Genomic DNA, 24,476 nt, shown 5'->3' with positions numbered 1-24,476 from the left:
CGATCTCTCTCCTCAGTGGGGAGCCTGCTTCTCCCTCTCTCTTCCTCTGCCTACCACTCTCTCTGCCTGCCTGTGCGCTCTCTCTCTGTCAAATAAAGAAAGAAAATCTTAAAAACAAAAAGAAACCAAACAAAAAAAGGCAAAGCAACTGCTACCCAGTGCCCAGATCTTGGTTTCCACGAGCACTAGGGCTCTCTGGGCAAATGGCCAATTCCAGGGCCGGAGCAGAGACGAGATGGTGCAGGATAGGCCTCTGTTGCATGTTGGAGCGCCAGAAAGTAAGAAAGTACTCCAAAGGTAAAGGAAAATGATGACGGGCTTATGACAGAATGACCCAGGAGTCAACTGAGCAATTTCCATTGGCCACAGCTGGAACATCAAGCAATGAAATAAGGTGGTATTGGATTGTAACCCACAGTATAAAATAAATATTGATGAGTCCATACTGATAACGATGAATGATTGAATAAATATGTAAATGGAGGAGGAGAGAGAAATCACTGCAGAATTGCTCCAGATCATTCATGTAACTACTCTACCCCAGAGGCAACCTAATGTCCCACTCTGTGTGTGTTGTGCACAGTGACTTCCTTCCAGAGAGTACAGCATGGATGGGGGTGGGGGGGTGGGGCCGGGGAGAGGAACTTTACAGTGGAGAAACCTGGCCAGCACTGCCTCGGCCTGGTGATCAGGGTCAACATCAACAGTCTTGTTGAGAGAATGGCATTTTACCTCTGTGGTCTTCCTCCCTAAAACCCATAAGCTAAGCTGTCTAAATACGAGCAAAGCCTCAGTTTATCCCAATTTGAAGGATATGCTATAAACTGCAGAATTAGTACTGCTCAAAATTGTTATGTTCGTGACACCTGGGTGGCTCAATCAGTTAATCATCTGATTTTGGCTCAGGTCATGATTTCAGGGTCCTGGGATGGAGCCCCACATCGGGCTTCCTGCTTAGTGCGAGTCTACTTCTCCCTCCCTCTCTGACCCTGCCCCCTGCTTGTACTTGTACACTCTTGGGTCGTCCCCCCCCCCCCCCCCCCAGTGTGCTCTCTCTCAAGTAAAATGAAATCTAGAAAACAGAAACCTGTCAAGGTCATGTAAAATAAGGAAGGTCATGGAAACTGTGATAACCTAGAGGCACTTAGGGACAAATGATGACTAAGGTAGGTAGGATTGTGGTACAGATAAAGGACAGTAGGAAAACAGTAAGGAACTTGGAATAAATTATGGGTTTGGGTTAATAATAGTATATCAGTATTGATTCACTAGTTATAATAAATACACTAATGTTAGGTGTTAATAATAGGAAGATTGAAGGTAGGGTATTGCGACCTCTCTTTTCTTCAACTCTGACATAGTCCCAATTATAAACAAAAAAACCAGAAATGAGTAAAGGGGTTGAAAAAGGAAGCTTTTTGTTCTTATTTTGCTTTCTCCTGGTGATATTTGAGTTATTTAACCATGCTTATGCATGTGTTAATTTTGTTCTCTGAAAAGATTACATAATTTATCTGGGCAGTAGAATTAATTGCTTTTATTATGTTTTTAATGTTCTGTGTATTCAAAATACTTAATGCCATTTATTAAAAGATAAAATTGGAGGCAAAGAGAACCAGTTATAGAGGACTATTTTGGTAACAGCAATCTGCCTAAGAGGTGAGGAAGACTTGAATTGGGACAGCCTCAGTGGGACCAGAGAGGGAGTACGATGAGAGACAGTTGGAGGCAGCCCTGGCCGCACTTGGTGATTATTTGGGCGGTGGGTGGGGAGGACACTGCAGGAGATGGTGAGGGCGTAGGAAAAGCTGAGAAGAATTCCGTATTTTGGCTTGACTCACTGGGTGGGTGGTGATAGGACTAGCAGAAGGAGGAGACTTGGAGGCTGGCAGGTTTTGAGGGTAGGGAGATGATTATAGTTTTGGACATTTCAACTTAGAATTTTGATTTGTATGTGGGTTTGGTTCAAGTGGGTTTGTATCTTGGAGTAGACATGGGGTTGGTATTGAGAATAAGATTAGAATGTGAGTATTTATTCTCAACTGTCTTATTTCTCTGCCTTCTTGTGCAGAAGTATAATCATACTTTTGCCTCTCTCCTTTGGATTCTTGAGAATTAAGTCATTACAGCAGGGGATGGTTGATTTGAAGGATTATTGCACAAGAGGCAGGTAGCTCTTAGGGCAGTCACATTGTTATGAGAAACTTTTCCAAATTTGGCTGTGAATTTTTCCAGCTGACTCACTTTTGTGCCTTCGTGTGGTCATAAAGAATTGGGTCACGATTGGCACAGCAATCATTAAAATGACATTTCCGTTTAGAGTGCAAGGTGTAGAATCTGGTATCTGACATTTATTACATTTATTGCCCTTTTAGGGCAAGTTCACAAGTGAAGTAAGTAACTGGTTGAGAGGAGAAAAGAATGTTTAATCAGTGAAAAGATTACACTGTGATTTTTGTTACTGTGACACTCAGAAATTAAAGTGTTGAAATACTAGTTGTTGATGCATAGAAGTTCCCTTTCAGCATTCATCACCAACATACAGACTGTTCACAGCCCTTAGAGTTGCTTAGAACTTTCCTAAGCTATAGTAAAAATTTAAGTCTAGGATATTCACTTAAACATCTGCGCTGTACCTTTTGAGTAACTTTTATGGGAAATAAGTAACAATTTATTTATTTTAAAGATCTTTATTTGTGAGTGAGCACAGCAAGGAGGGGCAGAGAGAGGCGGAGAGGGGGAGAGAGCCTCAAGCGGATTGCAGGCTGAGTGTGGAGCCTGGCTTAGGGCTTGATGCCATGACCCTGACATCATGACCTGAGCTGAAACCAAGAGTCAGATGCTCATCTGACTGCACGATCCAGGCATTCCAGAAATAATTTAAATGCCCTACTTTTCTCCAACTTACTACTGCATAGAAGTTTAGGGTTATTATTACAGTTACATTAACGATGACCAGTTCCTGGTAGGCACGGTGGGGTACCAACACGCATAGGGGCACCAGTCTAAGTTAAGTGCCGGCCTTTTTGGTTCATGGTCTTCAGATACGTTGTTCCTTCCCATGGGAATACACTTGACTCATCAGACCTCACTTACCCTCTCAGTTTGCCAGCATCATTTTTCAGGATGCACAGCTTTCCCCCAGGAATGCCTTCTCTGGACCTGTGGAGCTTCTAGGAGTTCGCTGTCCAGAGGTTCTCCATGCAGCCTGGCTGGCCGCTCTGAGAGGAGGGATGAGACTGTCTTGTTCTCTGAGTTGTCAGCACCCAAGCTCAGGGCCTGGCACAGAATGAGCATTTCAAAAACATCTTCTGAACACACAAATAAAAGTTGTATGAATAATCTTCATGGTACAGATGAGAAACAGGCTCAGAGAAGTTCAGTAACTTGTCTAAACTAAGAAACGTTGCCAGGATTTTTGAAGCCTGGAGAGTTTCACTGCTCACCATGCTGCCTCCCACGGTTAGAGTCCCATGTGGGAGACTGAGCACCAATTATTGTTTCATTTCCTTCAGGAAACTGTACACTATCTAATTGATTTACCCCCAGTGCTAGAACTGCCAGACCCTTTCTTCAGCATGAGTGAATGTGGCTCTGAGATGAGGAGGCTTTCACTGGTCCGCCCCCCATGATGTGCATGCGCACAGAAGCTGCTCCCAGCTTCCCCCTCCCTGCCATAACCTGACCATGCTGCATGCGACTACTTATGTATGATGTCCCATCTGGCCCGATGCCCACTCATTGAGTACGTATCTACCCAGTGACCTTCGGAATGAGCAGGATTGGTAAACCAGGCAGATGCAAAGTTATTGTAACTTTGTTAGAATGGGTTTTGTGGAGTCTTTATAACCAGGTTCAGGGTTGAATAGGTGTATACATTTGATTTTTTTAAAAAATGAAATTGGGAAAAAAACCGCAATCGAAAGTCCCTCTTCTTAAATCTTAAAATTAATTTTTAGCGTCTTTAGTTTACTTGGATTTCTTTGTACAGAGATGAAAACTGTGCTTTATACTGTAGTCACTTACCTGCAGTTCAGGCCACAATAAGCATAGGCCTGTGGCCTTGAGGCTGGGCCCAAGCATCAGAAATTCATGGCATGTTTTCAGAGAGGAAGAGTAACCTCCTGGTAGCGCTCCTTTTCCTGCTAAAAGAGTGACCTCTACCCTGGTGCTTAATCAAAGGCATTCCTTTGCTTCATTGTTCATGGTAAATCGGACCCTTCCTCCTCCATTTTCTCCCCTCCTACTCTTGAATTCCTCGTCCATGACAGAGATGCCTGAGTAATGCTCCTCACCCTTGTAAATGAGCCATATGCCTTTGGTGAAAGCCTTACAGAATGATTTTGGCCTTCCCTGAATCACCCTGTCCACACTGTCGCTCACCACCCCCTGTGAAATTTTACTTTCTTCTGTCCCAGGACGCTGTTCTTTTCCCGCATCCCCCTCTTCGCAGATTTGTGTTAACTCTTTGTACTGGAAGTTCCCTGTGGGCAGTTAGCATGCGTGTGTTGTTCTTACTGTATTCCCTGGGCCTAGCAAAATGCCTGAAAGCCAGTAGATCCTCATGTGTTTATTAAATGAATAGACAAAGGAAGGAGATATTTATCCAAGACAGGTAGCAACTAGCCTGCTGCTCCTTCTATAAATTACCTTGGCTGTTCTTCCTGCAAGCAAGTTAATGGTTTGCTCCTGAAGTTAGAGCTACTGAAAGGGAATCTCTTGGCTCCTTTCCATTCCATTTTCATTCCGTACCTTTCTGCCCCTTGTCTTCCCCCCTCCCCAACATCTCCTCATGTAACTTTCCCTTTTCTCTTCCACCTACGTTAAGGAGCCCATTACCTACTGGAAGAGAATCCCAGCTTCTTAGGTCAGAGCATGGTTTTGAGCTGGACTGAGGGTGTCTGATGGTATCCAGGACCTTAGCCCCATCTGGTATGCTCAGAAGTGCCCTGCAAGGTCATGTTTGTATGCAACAAGGCTGATTTTGACAGGCAGATGGGGGAGGATAGGATGGGAGTGCTTATAAATTGGGTGGGAAATACTGGTCCTCTTCGGCATATATTGGGCAATATGATTATTATACAGGGAGTGCTGTGGGAAGCCATTACAGAGGTTATAGTGAGTGGGTCTCAGTGGTTGGCCGAGAAAATGGGCATGTGGAGTGTGGTGCACTCACTTGACCTTATGCTTAGGGCTAGAAAATAAGCAATTGATCAGTGTGAAAGGATAGCTATCGAACAAATAAGGTCAGTTATTTTGTGCCTGTAATTTACAAAAAACTCTAAGGATATCCTGTACCTCATGACCTATAAAACTATTTACCTGCATTTTCTCCCCTTAAAAAGACCCTTGCTCAGTGGGGTAAAGCCTCTGCCTTTGGCTCAGGTCACGATCTCAGGATCCAGGGATCAAGGCTCTCTGCTCGTCAGGGAGCCTGCCCCTCCCACCCCCGCCCCTCCGGCCTCCCTCTCTGCCTACTTGTGATCTCTGTCAAGTAAATAAATAAAATCTTTAAAAAAAGAAAAAAAGACACTTGCTCACCACCTCCTGATACTGATACCTCCCCTAAGCTTTCCTTTGCTTGCTTCCTGTTTGTAGTCTGCAGCTGTGTGGCCTCTACACATGGCCCTGCATCAGCATGTCTTAGAACCTCTCTGCTGCCAAGATACTCAATCTGGATTCTCTAGACGAATAACAGCAACAGACCTGAGTGTCATTTGCAATTAATGGTAACCCGAATGTAATTAAAAGAATTTTAGAAAGCTAACTACTTTGAAATTTTGAAACGAGTTATTCTTGACTTATATTACTTTTTGCTTTGTAATTATATAAATAATTACAGCAGTATGAATGCCAGGTAGCTGTTAGAGCGGGCTCAGTAAAAGACACTACTGCCTCCGCAGTAGGTTTGTTGGAAGCTCATGTGTGTTAAAGTTATCCAAAGCCCTGTTTTTTATGGACACAGAAAACCACTGTAATAAGACTTCTAACTTTTCATATTGCAAGATTGAAATTATTCAGATTTGAATCAACATTGGATTGAAGAAAGAAACCGTAATAGTTGGAGAAGATACAACAGACCCAAACTCTTGATGCATTTACTTAGAGTTATTTAATAGGAAAGAGCTCTTTTTCTTAAAACAAGACTATAATGATTGGGCTCTCTTTTTGAGCTCTCCTGAGCTTGACTGATCTGTTCTGTAGGATTCAGTGTAACTTTTGATAATCTTGTTTCCAAGGTGAAAAGCCTGAGAAGTTGCTAATGACTCCGAGAATTTGAGTCAGTAGTGACTTGATTAAATTCACTTTCTATCAGGCTCTGGGCAGGGGTTTAAAGCAGGATCCGGGAAGGCCTGAGGGCTTTCATCTCCGAATACCTTTAACATCTAGAGTAAAGTTATACATGTGACCACTTAAGCCTCCTCTCCCCTCCTTCTCTTCTCCAGCTACTAAAGTTTGGCTTAGGTGACTAATAGAGGGGCAAGAGGCTGGTCCCAGCTCTGTGACCTGGCAGGCAGAGAAACAGGAGAAGTTCTTTTGGGGAAGGTTTCTCTCTGCTTTTGTCTATCCTGGATCTTTTCAGAGTTTAAGGCACTAACATACAGATGTCTGGGAATGATGGTTCTCTATAGCATGTAAAACCAGGTTTTCAGTCTGCCCGAGAATCCTGGCTCACCCGAAGATATTAATATGGAGTCAGGTCAAGTGTTCACAGAGCTCAGTGGCTTGCTGTTCCAGCAGTAAGGGTAGCTTATTCCCATCTTCCCTAATTTCCCCTCTGGGGATGTCTTTGATGCTCAGGATATTAGCAGTCTCTTTGTGTTCCCTTCCTTTTGGTTTGGTTCCTGGGGTGAGTTTATAGTCTTTGTGAGGTGTGTTGGGAGATACTCTTCTTCAAGATTGATCTGTACCTGATTATTGCTGTGTTGCCATAGGTTCTTTTATCTCGGGAAGGTATAGTATTAACAGGGTTTTCATTTAAATTGGGCTTTCAGATTGGTCAAGAGATACTGAGTTCAGTAACCCTAACTGTGGGGCACGACTGGGGTCATTTGCCTTCACTCCTCTGCTCCTTGTTGTTCAAGATAGGGCCAGTCTCAGAGTAGTGGGGCTTCTGAACCCTGGAGTATGCAGAAAACAACTGGCTCGTTAGTTCATTATTCCTGTTGGAAATTCCTTGCCTGTCCTTCATTTGCCCAGGAGTCATCTTTGGAATTTGTTCTCACTGTATATTCACTGAGCATGGTAATCCGAGGGGTTCCTGAATGATGTCAGGTTTGTGCACATTGAAAACATCTCCCATCCTCGGTCATTGTTGAGTACCTCGAGACTGGACACGAGTAATAGAATGACTCATGTCATGGGGTTCGTAGGCGGGCACAGTGGATCCTTTCTGAGTTTATTCGGCCCTGTTCTGTGTTCTCTTGTTCTGTATTCGTTTGGAGATCTTGTGTACTTCTTTAGCAAAACATCACACGGACTCATAACAGCCTCTGGTTGTGTGTCTGTTTCCTGAGCTGGACTGTGAGCTCTCGAGTGAGAACCACGACTTTCCTGTCTGCATTTCAGTTCCCAGCAGAGCGCCTGGCACACTGTCATGCTTGGTAAGTAAGTGCTGAAGAGCTGAAGGAAGGAGGGTGCACGTGCTGTGTTCTCTGTATTCAGAAGAGGTATCCCCTCCAGGGGCCTCCAGTGAGAGGAAGTTGATGCTTCTGGGCATCCATCCAGTTTCATTCTAGAAGTGACAGAGGGATTACTTCGAGACCAAACCACCTCTCAGCTGACCCTGTGCCCTGGACTTGAACTCCTAAATTACAAAGAGGCAATTTTAAAAAATTGATACCACTTAGCAGAGGCATAGCCCTAATTTACCTTTATTTTCTCTTCCTTATAAACGCCTAATTTCTTTCCTGTGACCCTGACAAGACTGCTGTTGAGACTGTCCCCAAGGCATCTTGACAGGCGGGCAGCTGGATCTCTTGCTTTTGGAGCCAGCTCTAGGGAAGGTGGTTTGACCGGGCCTTCCCTTTCTCAGAAATGCCCATGTAGTTTTTCTCTGTTGTATAACCTCCATTGCTGTATGCCTCTTAAGAGCATTTTTTTAAAAAAATCTTCTCCTGGGGGCACTTGGGTGGCTTAGTTAGTTAGGTGTCTGACTCTTGGTTTCGGTTGTGATCTCGTGGGTTGGGAGGTGAAGCCGATGTCAAGCTTCCTACGCAGTTAGGGACTCTGCTTGAGAGTCTCTCTCCATTTACTTCTGCCTGCCGCCCCCCGCTGCCTGCCCCTCTCCGCCTGCCCCCCCCCCCCCCAGTCTCTCTCTCAAATAAATAAATCTTTTTAAAATGTCTATTCCTGGGGCATCCGGCTGGCTAAGTTGGAAGAGCAACTCTTGATCTTGGGGATTGTGGTTCAAGACCCACATGGGGTGTAGAGATTACTTAAGTAAATATGTAACTTAAAAAAAAAAAAAAAAACAACCAATCTGGGGCGCCTGGGTGGCTCAGTGGGTTAAAGCCTCTGCCTTCCGCTCAGGTCATGATCCCAGGGTCCTGGGATCGAGCCCCGCATCAGGCTCTCTGCTCAGCGGGGAGCCTGCTTTTCTCGACCCCCGCCTCCCCGCCTGCCTCTCTGCCCACTTGTGATCTCTGTCAAATAAATAAATAAAATCTTTTAAAAAAACAAAACAAAACACCAATCTGTTCCCAGTTCTTCGGCCCCGTCCACATGTGTTTGAAGGGCCGGCTCCTTGTACTCCTGGCACAACACAAAAGTGTGTACATACTTGCCATTTGCTGCGGGCCCATGGCTTTTCTGTCTTTACATATATCGTGTCATCGGCAGGAGATCTTTAATCTAGCAAAGGGATACTCTGGGTTGCAAGTGCAAGAGAAACAAACCCCACTGTGAATGGGGAAGGGAAGTCACCAGCCCCTGGGACTGGGTGAGGTTTCACAGTGAGAGGTTTCACTGTGGCCTCTGGGGCGCTGGCATGGTGTTGCCCTTCCTGCTCTCTCTCCATCTCTTGCTCTGCTTCCTTCTGGTTTGCTTCCCTCCACGTGGTTGGCTCCAGCACTTCTGGGCTTGTAGCTACAGGGCCCCAGTTCAGAAGAGATTGGCTTCAGAATTAATTACTGCTATGGTCCGAGCGGAGTCCTGAAGCTTTGGCCACGCCTGGGTTCGCCCATTCCCCGAGGCAGCGCTGAGGTCACTCCCAGAGGGAGTGGGAGACGGCTGGTCACCCAAGACTGGCTCTTTACTCTCCGTGCAAGACAGGGTTGGGTTGAGCAGGAAACACTTTGGATGCTCGCTGTAGGTAGGCCCTGTTACCCCTTTTCTTCCACAGGTAGGAAAACAGAAGTGTATTTCCATTTTCTTTCTAAACCTTGAGATTAGTCTTAATGAAAAAGTACAGGCCTGTGACTGACTGCTGGCCCCGCCTTTGGGCAGGCTCACTGCCAGCCCTGCCTTTCCTCTCCCACAAAATCATCCTTGGGCCTCTTGGTTGTTCATATCTGTACTTCTCTTCTGAGCCGGCTCATTGTTACCTGCTCATAAACCAGAGAGCGGTGGTCAAAACCCTTTCTGTCTGAAAGAAGGAATGAGCATTGATCTGCACCTGCAGAAGGCGCTTGTCACTTCTTCCCCAATGTGCACGTTTCGCTCCCCCCGGGGCCTCTAAGAAACAGGTACCAGTGGAGGTTTGCCTCATGGCCTCCTTACCCGTGGTTTCCCTCTCCAGTTTCTGATAGTGCTGTCCTTGCCTGTCTTCTCCCCAGCTTTTTCCCCTTTTAGTTCCCTTTGGAAAGGAGGAGTTAAACTAAAAGAATGTTTGCCTCTTTGTCCTGTCTCTTCTAGCTTTATCTGCACTAAGGATGTCATGGCTGAGATAATCTTAAATGCCAGCAGAGCTTTCTGGCAGCAAGTTCTTGGCTGAAGGAGTAGAAAGGGATCCCTCACTGTAACGCTTGATGGGGTTTCAGGTTTGCCTTTCCTGTGGTGGCGAGGGGATTACTGGTGCCGAAGGGGCAGGAGTAGCACTTGGTGTGGCCCCTCCATAGCTTCCATTGTGCATTTCCATTTTATACTATGAAATAGGCCAACGTTTCCAGCCAGGCTAAAGCTTGTTATATCCCTTGCACTCTGACAAAAGCATTTCTTAATTTTATTAATGGTGGAGGAGAATGGGACTTTCGGTTCAGGATATGGATATTGAAGGGTATTCTCACAGAGCGTCATTAAAGGACTGATCCTGCTTGATGCTGGTTCATACTTGCTGAACTTGTGAGGGGATACACCTATGCCACTCTGCATATTTTGAAGGAGGAATATGGAAACTAAGAAGGGAAGCAGTCGTTTGCCCTGCTACCCCATTCAGACAGTGTGGCTTGCACTTCCATGCCTCTCTAGGCACCATCCAACTTTGCTTAAAATTAAAAGCCAGTGAGGACAAATGGGCAAGAACTGTAGTTTGGCTAGTGAGAAAAGTAACTTTTTATACATCTCCAGATCCATGAACATGGGATGTCTTTTCATTTATTAGGTCTTTAATTTTTCTTAACAATGTTATGTAGTTTTCAGCCTACACCTCTTAATGCTGCTGTCGATTGAATTGTTTTCTTAACTTCATTTTTGTATCATTCATTTGTGATGTATAGAAATACAATTGATTTTTCTGTATTGGTCTTATATCTTGTTACCATGCTGAGCTTATTTATTAGTTCTAATAGTTTTAAATAAATTCTTTACAACTTTCTACATATAAGATTATGCCATCTGTGAACAGAGACAGTTTCAGTTCTTCCTATCTAATCTTGATTTTTTTTCCTTCTTTACTAATTGCCTTGGCTTGAACCTCTAGTATAGCATTGAGTAAGAGTGGCAAGAGCAAGCATCTTGTCTTGTTCTGATCTTAGGGATAAAGCATCAATTCTGTTGCCATTAGATATGATGTTAATAGTATGTTCTTTTTTTTTTTTTTAAAGATTTTATTTATTTATTTGACAGAAAGATCACAAGTAGGCAGAGAGGCAGGCAGAGAGAGAGGGAAGCAGACTCCCTGCTGGGCAGAGAGCCCGATGTGGGGCTCGATCCCAGGACCCTGAGATCATGACCGGAGTGGAAGGCAGAGGCTTTAACCCACTGAGCCACCCAGGCGCCCCAATATTATGTTCTTTATGAGTTCCCTTCTAATATCTGTTGTGTTTTTAGCACGATTTTGTTTTGATTATTGGCCAGTACTTTGCTGCATCTGTTGAGCATGTTGTTGTCTTTTATTCCATTAATAGAATATATTAAATTAATTTTTATAATTAAAGCAGCATTACATTCCTGGGATAAGTCCCACTTGGCCATGATGATAATTCTTTGTATTGTTGCTGGATTTGGTTTGCCTCATATTTTGTTGAGGATTTTTATGTGTATGTTTGTAAGAGATATTTAGTAATGATTCTGTGTTTAAGAAATTATCTTGAGTAGTTTTCTTAAATAAGCAAACATCTGTTATAAGAAATAAATAATGCACAGAAAGCACTTAACTTAGCACAGTGCTTAGCCCATAGAAGTGGCCAGTTTATGCAGATTGCCTTTTTAAAATTATTATTATTATCGTGACTCAGATTAGAGGATCTTAAGTCAGGCAGACATGGACTTGAATCTTGGCTTCTTCACCTTTTAGTTAGCCTCATGATTTCAGGCCCTGGGTATTATACCTAGGCGTGTTAAGTATTTTCCACCTTTAAGAGTGGAGTTTTCAGGAGGATTTGATGAGAATATGCAGAGCACCAAACACAGGTTCTGGCACATAGTTACAGGGTGGGATGAGGTGAAAGACACACTTCTGGCCATGTAGCACGGAGAGGGGCACAGTCAGCTCTTTCTGGATGGAGCTGGGCAAGAATTCAGAGGGGCAGCCAGCAGTAGACTAATGTTTTCAGGAGTAAACAGGAATATGTTGGGCATATCAGGCAAGACTGCAGAAAGTAAAGCCTTGGATCTGTGAACAATTAAAAGGAAGAAATTTGGGGATATTTACGAAAGCTGCCATGTCTCTGTGCAGCCTCTTTGGGAATGCTAATTATATTCTGGTTACTAAGCTGCCACATTACTAACTCCCTTGGAGGAGAATTTCGGTAACAGGGGAGTGGGTGAATCTGCAAGCCTGTTGGGAATATCTGCTTCCACAAAGTGACCCTAATGCAGTGAAACAGAGAGTTAGTTGTCTTTGCTTTAGAAAATGAGACATTTCCTCCCCATTGCCACTAGTCAGAGCCTGCCTTAGGAGAAAAGAGAGGAAAAGCTTTGTGGTTTAGGTTCTTGCCCTCCTGGCTGATGGACGATGGAACAGACGTTTCTTAGTTTCTGTGACATTTTGTTTGTCCTCATGAATGAGTGTATACGTTTTCTAAATGGACAGTGTAATCCAAGTCTTGTAATACCAGGTTCTAGACACCAAACTTGAAGACTTGGGTTTTTTTTTTTTAAGATATTTTTCATTTATTTGCAAGAGAGCAAGAGCACAAGTGAGCAAGAGTACAGTCAGAGGAAGCAATAGGCAGAGGGAGAAGCAGGCTCCCTACTGAGCAATGAGCCCACTGTGTTGCAGGACTCAGTCCCAGGACCCTGGGATCATTGCCTGAACCAAAGGCAGACATTAACCTACTGAGCGACCCAGGTGTCCTGAAGTCTTGTCTGTAGACCGATCTGTTTTCTCTACGATCCCTGGACCCAAAGCTGTAGTGATGATGGTATATATAATGGTCTTTCTGATCTTTTTGGTGGGAAAGATTATTTATTTATTTGAGAGAAAGAGAATGTGTATGTGAGTTGGGGGAGGGGCAAAGGGAGAGAATCTTCAAGCAGATCCCCCAATCATTTCGATCTCAGGATCTCACAGCCCATGAGATCACTGCCTAAGGCAAATCTGAGAGTTAGACATATAACCAACTGAGCCACCCAGTCACCCCTCTAATCATATTTGACCCATAGAATATGTCTGTGGCTTGCTGCTTTATATCCTTCCCTGTTTGGCTTGGTTAAAATTCAGTTCCGAGGCTGCTGGGGCCCTGCGAGGACTTGCTCAGGGAATTCAGGGCCTGAGTCAGTTGAGGCTGATGGACTGCTTCTGCCCTCCGGGCTGGCCATGGTCACTCTCTAGCCTCCACTCAGCACCTTTTCCACAGTTCAAGACTTGTGCAAGACACGTTCACAGGCCTGCTTAGAATTCTGCTGGTTTGCTTTTGGGTCCACGGATGACTCTGTTTGTTCTCTGGCCTTTGGTTTCTTCAAAGGGTCCTATCTCTTCTGTGTTTTAAAATGTATTTTATATCTGTAGTCCTTTTCAGCGTGCTGTTTTGCTGTTTTCATGCCACTGTGCCTACTAACTGGGTTGCTAGGAATGAATTGATGGAGAGTTGGATAAAGATCACAGTGTCACTCACTCTGGTCATTTAAAGATGTCTTGTCCCAGTGCTGTAAAAGTGGGAAGGGAGCCCAGGTGATTTAAAGGATTAAAAGACTGGGACCTGAAGGCCCAGGTTTCTACTCTAGACTGTCAGATGAGAGTAGTGACTCTTAGATGACAGTCTTTGCAGTGGTGGCTAGAGATAGAATCAGTTACTCCTTTGGGCTCAGGGAAAACTTACCCTTCTGTACAACAGAAAAAAAGACAAGCCTTCAAGTTCAGTGTCTAGAACTTGGAATTACAAGACTTGGATTACATGTCCATTTCCTGTGTAACAGATATCCTACAGTGTGAAAAATTTTAAACTGATGTTAATGGCACAAGTAAGCATAGTTAAAAATGCTGGTTTTCACACATTTTTTTGGTCTTAAAGGTCTAGAAAAAGAGGCTATAACCTAACATTTGTTTGCTTAGCTGAAAACTGTAAAGAAAATAGGATTTCAGTGATGAGTAGAGTTAAGTATGGGTTGCTTAGTTGAGAAACAGAGAAATCTGTTGGAACCTGGGACTTCGGGGCTGCATCCAGAGTGGATCCCCTCCAACCACAGCCAGGTGCAGACACAGATTCTCTCCCCAGTGGAAGAATAGCATGTTCTATGTAAGGGAGTTTCCTAGTTGGTTGAAATTGGGTACTTTTCAGAGGGAATAACCTTTTTAATTTGATTCTAATTTTTCTGGGTCTTCAGAAAGCTGGTAAACATGAAACAAACTTACTTTGTGTTAGCTTTCAAGTAATAGGCTCAATTGGCTTTTACCCCTCCAAGTGCCTTTTCAGGTGAAGTGTCTTAATGTAGAGCAGTGTGGGAAAAAAAGAATTAAATAAAAGCAGTGTGTCCAACTGCTAATCTGAAAAACAAGTAACATTCTTTTCCCTTTCTGCAATTTTTTTCCCTTTCCACAATTTTGGAATTTCTAATTCCATTAGGACATATAAATCCCCCCCCCCTTACACACACACAAGATTTTATTTATTTGACAGACAGGGACACAGCAAGAGAGGGAACACAAGCAAGGGGAGTGGGAGAGGGAGAAGCAGGCATCCTGCTAAGCAGGGAGCCAGATGCGGGCTGGATCCCAGGACCCTGGGATCATAACTTGAGCCGAAGGCAGATGCTTAATGACTAAGCCACCCAGGTGCCCCATGAATTTCTTTCTCTCTCTCTCTTTTTTAAAAGCTTTATTTATTTATTTTAGAGAGCGAGCAAGTGTGTGGATGAGCCAGGGTGGGGTGAAGGGGGCAGAAGGAGAGGGAGAGAGAGAATCCCAAATAGACTCTGCATTGAGTGAAGAGCCCGATGCAGGACTCAATCCCATGACCCTGAGATGACATGAGCCGAACCGAAAGTTGGATGCTTAGTCGACTGAGCCACCCCGGTGCCCCGAGTTAACTTTCTTTGTTAGTATAGAGGTCGCATGAAAATAATTGAATCTTTTATTAGAAAAAGATTTTACTTATTTGAGAGAGGGAGAAAGATAGAGAGAAAAAGCATGAGCAGGAGATGGGGAGAGGTAGAGGATTGGGAGAGGGAGAAGCAGGTTCCCCTGCCCAGCAGGGAGCCCAATGTTCCTTAAAAAAATGTTATGCTTTACTTTGGCAGAGCCTTAATTTACTAGCATGTCTGTCTAACCCCTGGAGGCCTCTTTTGAACTTCTGATAGGTCCGGTGTAGTGTAGCTGAAAATAGTTCAGCTCTTCTACCAAGGCCTGCCCTCTCAGGGTCTCAGTGAATACCTTGGGCGAGTCTCCAAGATCATTCTGCTCTGGTGCTCAAACACCTTCCTACTTTGTGCAGACACTGGAACTTGTTCAGTTTGTAGCTTCCTGGTCATTTTTCAACTGCCTTGTGTGTGGAATTTCACTCCTGCATGCATGGCCTACGAGTCAGTGCATTTCTAGAGCTCTCTGTGTAGCTTCCTCTTTCCTAGCACTCTGCCTCTACCCTCCAGCCCCCTCTGCCTCCTTGAAGTCTGATGATCTTCATTTTCTCAACTTAGCAGGGCTTCTAGGTTCAGTTTGGGGTCTCCTTCCCAGTACTTGGTGGCCTGGAAATTGTGTCCGGGCAGGAAGTTGGGTGACTGTGTAGCTCACCTGTTTCTCTCTCTCGGGGCTCACCGTTCTGCACTGCCTCTTGCCCCGTCTGAAATAGTTGTTTTATGGACTCTGGTTTCTGGCTGTTTGCTGAAAGTGGTTGAGTCTGGCTGGTCCTTCATAGGCAGTCATTGCTCTGGTAGAAACTCCAGGAATTCCAGTGACATCGGCCCATTGAAAATAATTCTCACCAAGTGAATGCAGTTCTCCAAGGCGTGCCTACCCATGTTCGAAAAACTAAACAGACTTGACCTGAATTTCCCTGTGAAGCATGATAGTGCTTCCCCTGTTGGTTCTGCCCCTTTCCCACAGACTGAAACTGTTACTGTTCCTGTTCTGGCAAGAATAATGATTAGAGCTCCCCTGAGGGCAGATGGGCTGAGAGCAGTCCTTGTCATCGTCACACGTAGTTTTCCTCTTGGGAATGGCCTCGTTAATGTGCTTGCAGTTCAGGTATCACCTTTTGATTCCATGTGGGAAGTCTGTGCTGAGAGACCACCGAACTTCTGAATCAGTAGGGGATGTGTGGCTTTCAAGGGCCACCTGTGAAAGAGGATTGCTTGATCTGGGAAATCTGGGAACTGTAAAGGCATGCTTGAAGGAGGCTAATTTGCACGAGGATATGCATGTAGAAGGATGGGTCATACCTCCCACCAGTGTGGAATGAAAGAAGCCGTATATTTGGAAGTGGATTGTTGATAGTTGTGAGGAACAGTAGACTCCTAAGTAGACACAAGACTCGGCTGTTGATAACTGAGCCAAGAAGCGACCAGATCAAGGAAACAGGTTGCTGTTTGTTTTTTCTGGTCAGCAGTTATTTACTTCAGATGTACTGGTAAAGATCTGGTGCCCTTATTCAGAAATTATGAATATTACCAGCTACAGATGTTTGTTTTCTTTTAGTTGTTGTTTTTAATTACTCTTTGGTTCTTAGTTTAGAGTGACTAAGACTCACAGATGCTGAATGACTCACAGATGCTGTGGAAACCCATGGTATTCTGTGTAGTGCGCCATGATAGCTTTAAGTTTGTGTCATCCAAATCTTGTTTCTAAATATGTTGATTTTTAAAAGCCCAAAGTTGTTTTTAATTTTCTTTTTCTTTCTAATTTTAAATGCAACCTGAGAAATATTCCTTGGATCCACTGATGCTTAGAAATTTTAGAAGTTAATGAGCTGAAGAAACAGTGCTCAACCCCACTTAAAGAGAAATGAAACATTGAGGAGGAGGTGTTTTTCTCATCTGTCAAATTGATTGACATTTAAAAATGATTGTACTATAAGTTGGCTAGCTATTAAAAAATAAATAAAAATAAAAATGATAGTATTTAGTGTTGGCAAGGGTGTGACAACATAGGCACTAATTTGACCTTCCAGTAAAAAAACACATCACCTTTCTGAAAATAAGTTTGGCAGTGTATACTAAAAACTTTAATACTCTTAGACCCTGCAGGTATTGCTTCTAGGGTATTTTTTTCCCCCTTTCTTAAAAGTGTTAAAAAGTTAAACAAAAATGCAAGTAGCAAGGTGTTTGTTGCAACTTTATTTCTAATGGTGACATATTAGAATGCCAAACAACAAGAGTGTTTCAGTTGTGCCATTTTTTCATTACAGAGTACCCTGCAACCATTAAAACAGTGTTTATGAAGCATATTTCATCACATGGAAAAATGCACATATTTGAAAATAAACAAAATACCAAATGATAAGTAGCCTTGTGTCAGGTGTTCCTAAAAAAATGTGTGCAAGAATTGTCAGAAATATGCCAAAATGTTAAAGTAACTGTTTTTAGGTGGTGGTTTTTTAAGAGATTGTTTTCCTCTTTATGTTTTCTCTGTTTTCCGAAATTGGAGCAGGAGAGCATTCTAGATACGTGAAAGTGAGCGTGATACTTATATCTGCATTCGGGACTTAGCTAAGACCCTGCACTGGCACCTCAGATCCCAAGAGTTAGGCACACCTTTCATCTCTCTAAGGCTAGTTTGTTTTACATTTGGGTGAAAAAGTACTTTTTTTTTTTTTTAAACAGTGATTTCTCTGCTTACTCTTCAGATAAAAATTTTGATGATGAAGATTCTGTGGATGGTAATAGACCTTCTTCTGCTAGTTCTACATCATCCAAAGCTCCGCCCAGCTCACGGAGAAATGTTGGAATGGGGACCACCCGCCGGCTTGGGTCATCCACTCTGGGATCCAAGTCTTCAGGTAAAACCAGCCCCCTGGGGATGCTGTGGGGGGGGGGGGGTTGGCTCTGTCTGCATTTAAAACCAGATGAACATGGTGCTTGCCTTCTGTGTCCTTCAGGAGTTAAGTAATTCTGTTGGTAATAAATTTCTGCTTGCTTAGTGTTGCAGTGTTTTGTATGGGGGAGCCTGTGGGAGAATATTACCAAAATTTTAGAATATTACCAATTTTATTTTAGAATATCACTAAAAAATTTTTTCCATTTTGTTTAACAACATAGAGCTCGGAGACAGAGCAGGAGTGTGCCGTTATGGCTTTATTCAGATATGGGGCTCCAGCAGTGCCAGAAATTACCATGGGGCCTTCTTTTTTTTTTTTTTTCCCAACTTTGCTACACTGAGACTGTCCAGAAGTCAGATGGTGTGCCTTCTGTCCTTAAAATGTATTTTGTCTCTATAAGTACTGCTGATCTTTATGAGACCAGTATAGATGTTGACCACAATAAATGGTAGAGATGAGCTCCCCAATCTTTGAACATTGATTTACAAAGATGTCCTCTTCTAAATCCTTCTTCTGCCACCCCCCAATTTAGATAGTTTGAGTTCTTGTTATATACCACTTGCATTTTGCTGTCACATTTTTAAGTTGACATGCAAATTTCTTTTTACTTCAAATTGTATAGCCATTGTTTTTAGACCTGTTCTGCTTGTTAACATTGGGCTCTTGAACTTGGCTGAATGTGCTAAATTAGAACTGGGATAAGGATTGACCCTAGAATGCTGTCTCCTTCTGGTGGTCTTCCTGGCCTTCTGCACTGGCCCAAGACTGTTGGGGTCTTCCTCACTCCAGCTCAGTGTCCCTGCAGTGCCTCTGCCACTAGCTTCTTCATAAGTGTTAAAGAGCTGTGCTGATGGTTGACAGGGATGTTCACACCGCGGAAACGGCAGAAGGAAAACCTTTGCATTTATTGGTATTCTATCTTTTTAATTTGTTTGATGCCTTAAAAAAATATTTTTGGGCCGCCTGGTAGTTCATTTGGTTAAGCAACTGCCTTTGGCTCAGGTCATGATCCTGGAGTCCCAGGATCGAGTCCCACATCGGGCTCTCAGCTCCATGGGGAGTCTGCTTCTCCCTCTGACCTTCTCCCCTCTCATTCTCTCACTCTCTCTCTCTCAAATAAATAAATAAAATCTTTTAAAAAATATTTTAAAATTGAGTTTAAATCCATAGAACACCAAGTTAATCATTTTAAACGTAACAGCCCAGTTGCATTTAGTATATTCACAGTGTTGTGCAGCCACCACCTCTGGCTCGTTCCAGAAGGGCTTCTCCACTACCAAAAGGAATCCCTGGACCCTTTACAGTTGCTCCCCATCTCTTCCTTCCCCCAGCCCCTGGCCATCAGCAGTTTGCATTTTTGCCTCTCTGCATTTGCCCGTTCTAGATATTACATACATAGAAATGGAGGCGTGTAACACGTAATCTTTCATCTCTGGCTTCTTTCACTTAGCCTAGTGTTTTGGCGGTTCATCTGTGTTGAAGTGTGTATTAGTCCTTTACTCCTCTTTATCACTGAAAAACCTTTCTAATCTTTTATTAAAAAAAAATTTATTCTTGAGAGGCATTAGTTCCAAGGATTAGAAAATTTCTGTATCATCAGACCACTTTTTTTCCCCCTCCTGCCCTTTACCCATCTCCCTTCCAGAAGTCCCAACTCTAGTTTATGTAGAGAGTTCAGCCCCGTTCTCATCCTTTTTTTCCATTTTGTTTAACAACATAGTCATGAATTTGCTTACATCTGATTCCAGGGCTCACGGACCATGGTTGTCTCTCAGTCCCCTTCCATATGTGGGTATGTGGTGCGGCACATAACCGGAGCAGTGCTCGGGACTGTTCTGCTCAGGGAATCCGTTCTTTTCACCAAAATAGGCACTGAGCACCACATCACAGTGTGACATTACTGTCATCTGTCCACAGTGAGCTTGTGAACTCAGTGTGAGGAATCTTCACCAAAAGTGAGGACACACATTTTTTGCTCCCAGAATCGTCTTTAAAGCCCTGTGTTGTCCATGGGGACCCCAGAAATCAAATAACTTATCTGTGAGGAAACTCTGGAAAAGCAGTCAGACTTATCAATGTAAAAATTATTAATAAGAGCAATCAACTTTCAAGTATACAGAGCATCTTATAACACCTTTATGAGCAAAAGTTGCTATTGATGTGCAAGTGAAAAATTGAGTTATGCATTCAAGGAAATTAATATGTTTTGAGACTAATAAAAAATTGAAGTGAGACTGTTAAATTCTTTAGTACTTATTTGAATGTTTCACAGATTTGGTATGCTAGATGCCTAACCAATAACAAAACCAAATTCATTCCCCGAAAAATTAAATTCTTTGTTATATATCTGTTTATTAGCAACCTTTCAAAAGATTCAGGCATGACAACAGTATAAACCATCTATATCCTTTAAAGGCTAAATGTCCTCCTTAACAAGTAGTCTCTCTAAGTGACTCTAAACTAACGTATATAGTATTGTAGAATTATTGCATTTCATCTTGATATTAAAAGTAATATTTGTTAGTTCCACAGGACTCTTAATTTTTATTAAGCCTTTAGAAAGATAGTCACAAATCTCCCAATAGGTAATGGTGATTGTGTATATTCAGACCAGCCTTCTGCACATTGTTCATGTTTTAAAAATGAATCTCTTTCATAGCTGCAAAAGAAGGAGCTGGTGCTGTTGATGAAGAGGACTTTATTAAAGCATTTGATGATGTACCTGTTGTGCAGGTACGTGAGGATAGTATTTGAGTTTGATTAAAAACAGGTAAGACTGACTCTTTGAATTCCATTTTTAAGTAGGTGATATGTGAAATCCCTTCCTATGTGAGTAGTTTTACCTCTCAGGACTACAGGAGATCTGCTGTTGCACAGTAGAAAAATTGGTGCCTTTTATAGCTGAAATGAAGAGCAAAAGGCAAGACTCAGTGTGATCTTTCAGTAAGAGCTGGAGAGAGGTTGCTTGCTTGCTCTAGTAATAATTTTGTGGATTAGGTTACATAAATGTGGGGAAAAAACCAAACAAACCAACAATGATTAGATTAGGTGTGAGAACAGAGAAGCATGTTTATTTAGGGCCTTTATTTTTTTAAGACAAGTTGTAAATTTCAAGGAACTGGGTGTCTAAAAAGCTATAAAGAATGGATTAAGAAAAGCTCAAGTTTATGCCATCCTGATGCTTCACTTAAGTACCTAACAGACAAAGCAGAGTTTGCTTGTAAGGTTGGGGTTCACACATTTTAACTGCTGTGTGCCTCAGTGTCATCTGTTGTTGACTGGGGGCTAATAACACTTTCCCTAGGCCTACATGGAATGTGGTGCTCTGGATTCCTGTAGCACTAAGGTCCGTGTGATCACTTGGTACCTGCTCCCGGGTTGCCATGTGTGTGTAAATCAGGTAACTGGCATTGTAGGCTCAGGTTCATCCTTAAGTCCTTGGCCTCCCCAGCTTGCATCCTTCTTGGCTGATTATTCCCCTACCTATCTTATTAGTAAGATGGGAGTGTAAATGAGAGAGTAGACTTGAAGAGATTTATAAATAATGCTAAGAGTAAGATCATTCCCCAGCTGGCTTCTTTCTCTTCTGTACATGAAGTTGTCTGTTGAGTTTGTAGTAGAACTGTGTTTGAAGCTTGGTTATCCACCCTTGGCATCAATCTAGTGGGTATATATTCACAATGGGAAAGACACTCATTCTAAGACAAATCTGGCTAGATGTTATAGGACCTTCTGAAAAAATGACATTTTTTTAAAAACTTTACTTGCTAAAGCTCTTGACTTTGTGTAATTAAAAACTAATCTTTGTTTATTCTGTAATTTTTCTTACATTGGTTGTAAATTAATTTTGCTTACAGATTTATTCCAGCCGAGACCTTGAGGAATCCATAAACAAGATTAGGGAAATATTATCTGATGACAAGCATGATTGGGAGCAAAGAGTAAATGCTGTAAGCCGTTGACTTCATGTGATTACATTTTCATTGGATTTATTTAAATGTTCTAAATAATTATGCAGTTGGGGTATATAGCTCTGATGAATTTTAAATATAAAGTACCGTGTTTACACTTAACCCTTTTAGTAGAGTACCTCACTTCTATTTCTGTTTCAAAAGCATGCCAACCTATGCCGTTATGTATGTCCTGTACTTTTAGCAAAGACCTAATGCGGAGCCTGTGGAGACAGCCTCCACTCTTGTCTTAGTCAACATTTAATTGTAATTGTTAGCCAGTAAATTGACTTTTCTTAGTAGCATTTTCAGTGTGTGTCCCTTTCATCCTTCCTTTCTTCATATCACTTGCTGGAAAGTTCTGTCCCTTCTATTTAAAAAAGTAGATTAATGAAAAGTGGGGTGAACATTAAAATGAGGGTGTGTCTTATCTGAGGAAAGCTGTTTTCCAGTGGTCGGCTGGCAGGAAGTGAGGCAATAAAATGACAGCCGTATTCCACTCAAACTCAGATTAGCCTTTCAGGAATGCCGCAGTGGAGGACACTGTACAAATGATGACAGGATGGCTTCCTCCTTTGACTCCTTAAACAAATGTCAGAGTCAGTTGTTGGGGAAGATAAGATTTAGGGGAGGAGTTAAAATGAAGGCTTTTGTTGTTTTATCATTAGCACGGAACCTATAAAGACACAAATTTGTTTTCAGTTAAAAAATACATTTTGCAGAATTTTAAGGTACTGCATATAAAAATAATCCGTTCTTTTTGTGATACGTAGATTTATGCAGTATGGTAGCTGATATTGAATTGGCTCAGTTCTTCTGGAGAGCTTCTGATATCAATGAACTTTCATGTTGATTGCTCATATTTGATGGCTTCTGTTGTTTTGTATATACTGTTTGAAGAATTGCTTTGTGTGTCTCTGAATTTTCTCTGTCCCATCAGCTAAAAAAGATAAGATCTTTACTTTTGGCTGGTGCTGCTGAGTATGATAACTTCTTTCAACATTTGCGTCTTTTGGATGGAGCCTTTAAACTCTCTGCTAAGGACCTGCGGTCTCAGGTAGTGCGGGAGGCTTGTATCACCTTGGGGTAAGGACTACCATGCTTGATTCTCACACATCCTAAATTAGCCTTGTTGCAGCGCTTCTGGGATGGTCTGTGGCAAATGCCTAGCAGGTCTCTCTAATGTGCCTTCTGACCTGTCCCATTTATGCTGCTGTTGGTACTTTTATACTGTTACAGTGCTTCCTGCCTAATGACAGAAAGTGTGACGAGAGTTTCAGTGGTACTCCGTGACTTAGCTCTGAAGCCTCCATTTTAAACTTGGAGCAGTTATTACTAATAATACAGAAAAAAGAAATTTTACAAACTTCTCTTTCTCAGCTTTTCCTTGATTCTGCTGTCTGGATATAGCAGGATTATCAGAATTTTTCTTTGTTTCTAGAAGAGCACTGTAGCTATGAAGTTAAAGCCAAGGCATATGCTCCAGTAGAATTTTACCCTAGCGAAACCTGTTATCAGCATTTGAAGCTGGAGCTTCTGTGTTAGAAAGTGTGTCCGAACAGCAAAGCAGCAACAGGAAGCAGATGCTGCCGCTGTTAAGTATCAGATGTGGAAGCATGTATATCATGTACTAAAGGCTTCTAATGGGGCAAAAGGAAGAAAAGGGTGGGGGGGGTCTTTCATATTTATATTTTATTAGTATATGATCAATTTGTCTTTTGCTATTTTAAGATTAATGTGTTGGAAATGATTTATTTAAAAAATAAAAACCACAAACTCTTGGGGCGGTGGCTCTTTGCCAAGTCCACTGTGTGCACATTGGAAATATTTTGAAAGTATCTGACTCAGACCTTTGCTTTTTGTCTCTCAGTAACTTTAAATGAAAGCCCTGCGATGTTAAGAGGCTTATATGCTTCAGTGTTTGCAAGAAATACAACTACAGTGCAGTTTTCATTTCTCATTGTAGGCATCTGTCATCAGTTCTGGGAAATAAGTTTGACCATGGAGCTGAAGCCATTATGCCAACTATCTTTAATTTAATTCCAAATAGTGCCAAAATTATGGCCACTTCTGGTGTTGTAGCTGTTAGGTTAATCATTCGGGTAAGTATATTTGGGGGCCATACATAGAGTAAGCAAGTAGTAAACATGGGTGGTTGATAAGCCTTATTAGAGGCACTTTTCATTAGTATGATTATAAGTAGTTGGAATCATGTTGCAGATACAAATCAGCCTCTCCCTCTCCTTAATTAGATCCTATATGAGCCTTTTACATTTCATAATGTGAATTATGGATATGGTGTATGCTTACTGATATGTTGATCATTTACTCGTCATTGACTTTAAACATTTGAACATCTGTATCTGCTTCGGTTTGTACCCAGTTCTTTAGGTCTCCAGATTGTACTCCTTAATTTCCAGTCATTCCATTTTAGGTATTTGTGCTTGTGGCTTTGTTATTCACCTAAAGTTTTTATTTAATTGTGTTTAAGCTGATGAACAAAAGATTCCTTTCAGTGTTCTAAACACTCATTTATTTAAGTTTAAATAATTATCCAAGTAATTTATGTACAAGTTTTCAGTAAAACTTAATAGTTCACAAGAGCTTAAAATGAATAGACGCCACATGACCTCCTCTCCACCTTGAAGTCTCTTTTGCCCAGAGGCAGCCCTTGAAACTGGGACTTGATGATGCTAAAATCTTTCTGGAATATTTCTGGTTATTGTGGGTCACTTAC

The 24,476-nt window shown here is 42.3% G+C and overlaps 1 protein-coding gene across 15 annotated transcripts in view; it reads left to right on the top strand.

The window, feature by feature from the left end:
• Positions 1-24,476, top strand: part of CLASP1 (cytoplasmic linker associated protein 1) — a 268,343-nt gene that overhangs the window by 128,761 nt on the left and 115,106 nt on the right. For all 15 annotated transcript variants that reach the window (XM_032353912.1, XM_032353910.1, XM_032353909.1 and 12 more), the window contains exons 9-13: positions 17,598-17,750; positions 20,449-20,522; positions 21,647-21,739; positions 22,680-22,825; positions 23,706-23,841. In XM_032353912.1, the coding sequence (XP_032209803.1) occupies positions 17,598-17,750; positions 20,449-20,522; positions 21,647-21,739; positions 22,680-22,825; positions 23,706-23,841 (602 nt within the window). The remainder of the gene's footprint in view (positions 1-17,597; positions 17,751-20,448; positions 20,523-21,646; positions 21,740-22,679; positions 22,826-23,705; positions 23,842-24,476) is intronic.

This window comes from Mustela erminea, chromosome 8 (assembly GCF_009829155.1).
Source record: "Mustela erminea isolate mMusErm1 chromosome 8, mMusErm1.Pri, whole genome shotgun sequence".
Lineage (NCBI taxonomy): Eukaryota > Metazoa > Chordata > Mammalia > Carnivora > Mustelidae > Mustela > Mustela erminea.
Note: the sequence above shows the minus strand (reverse complement) of the source record. Positions and strands in the feature narration are given on the sequence as shown.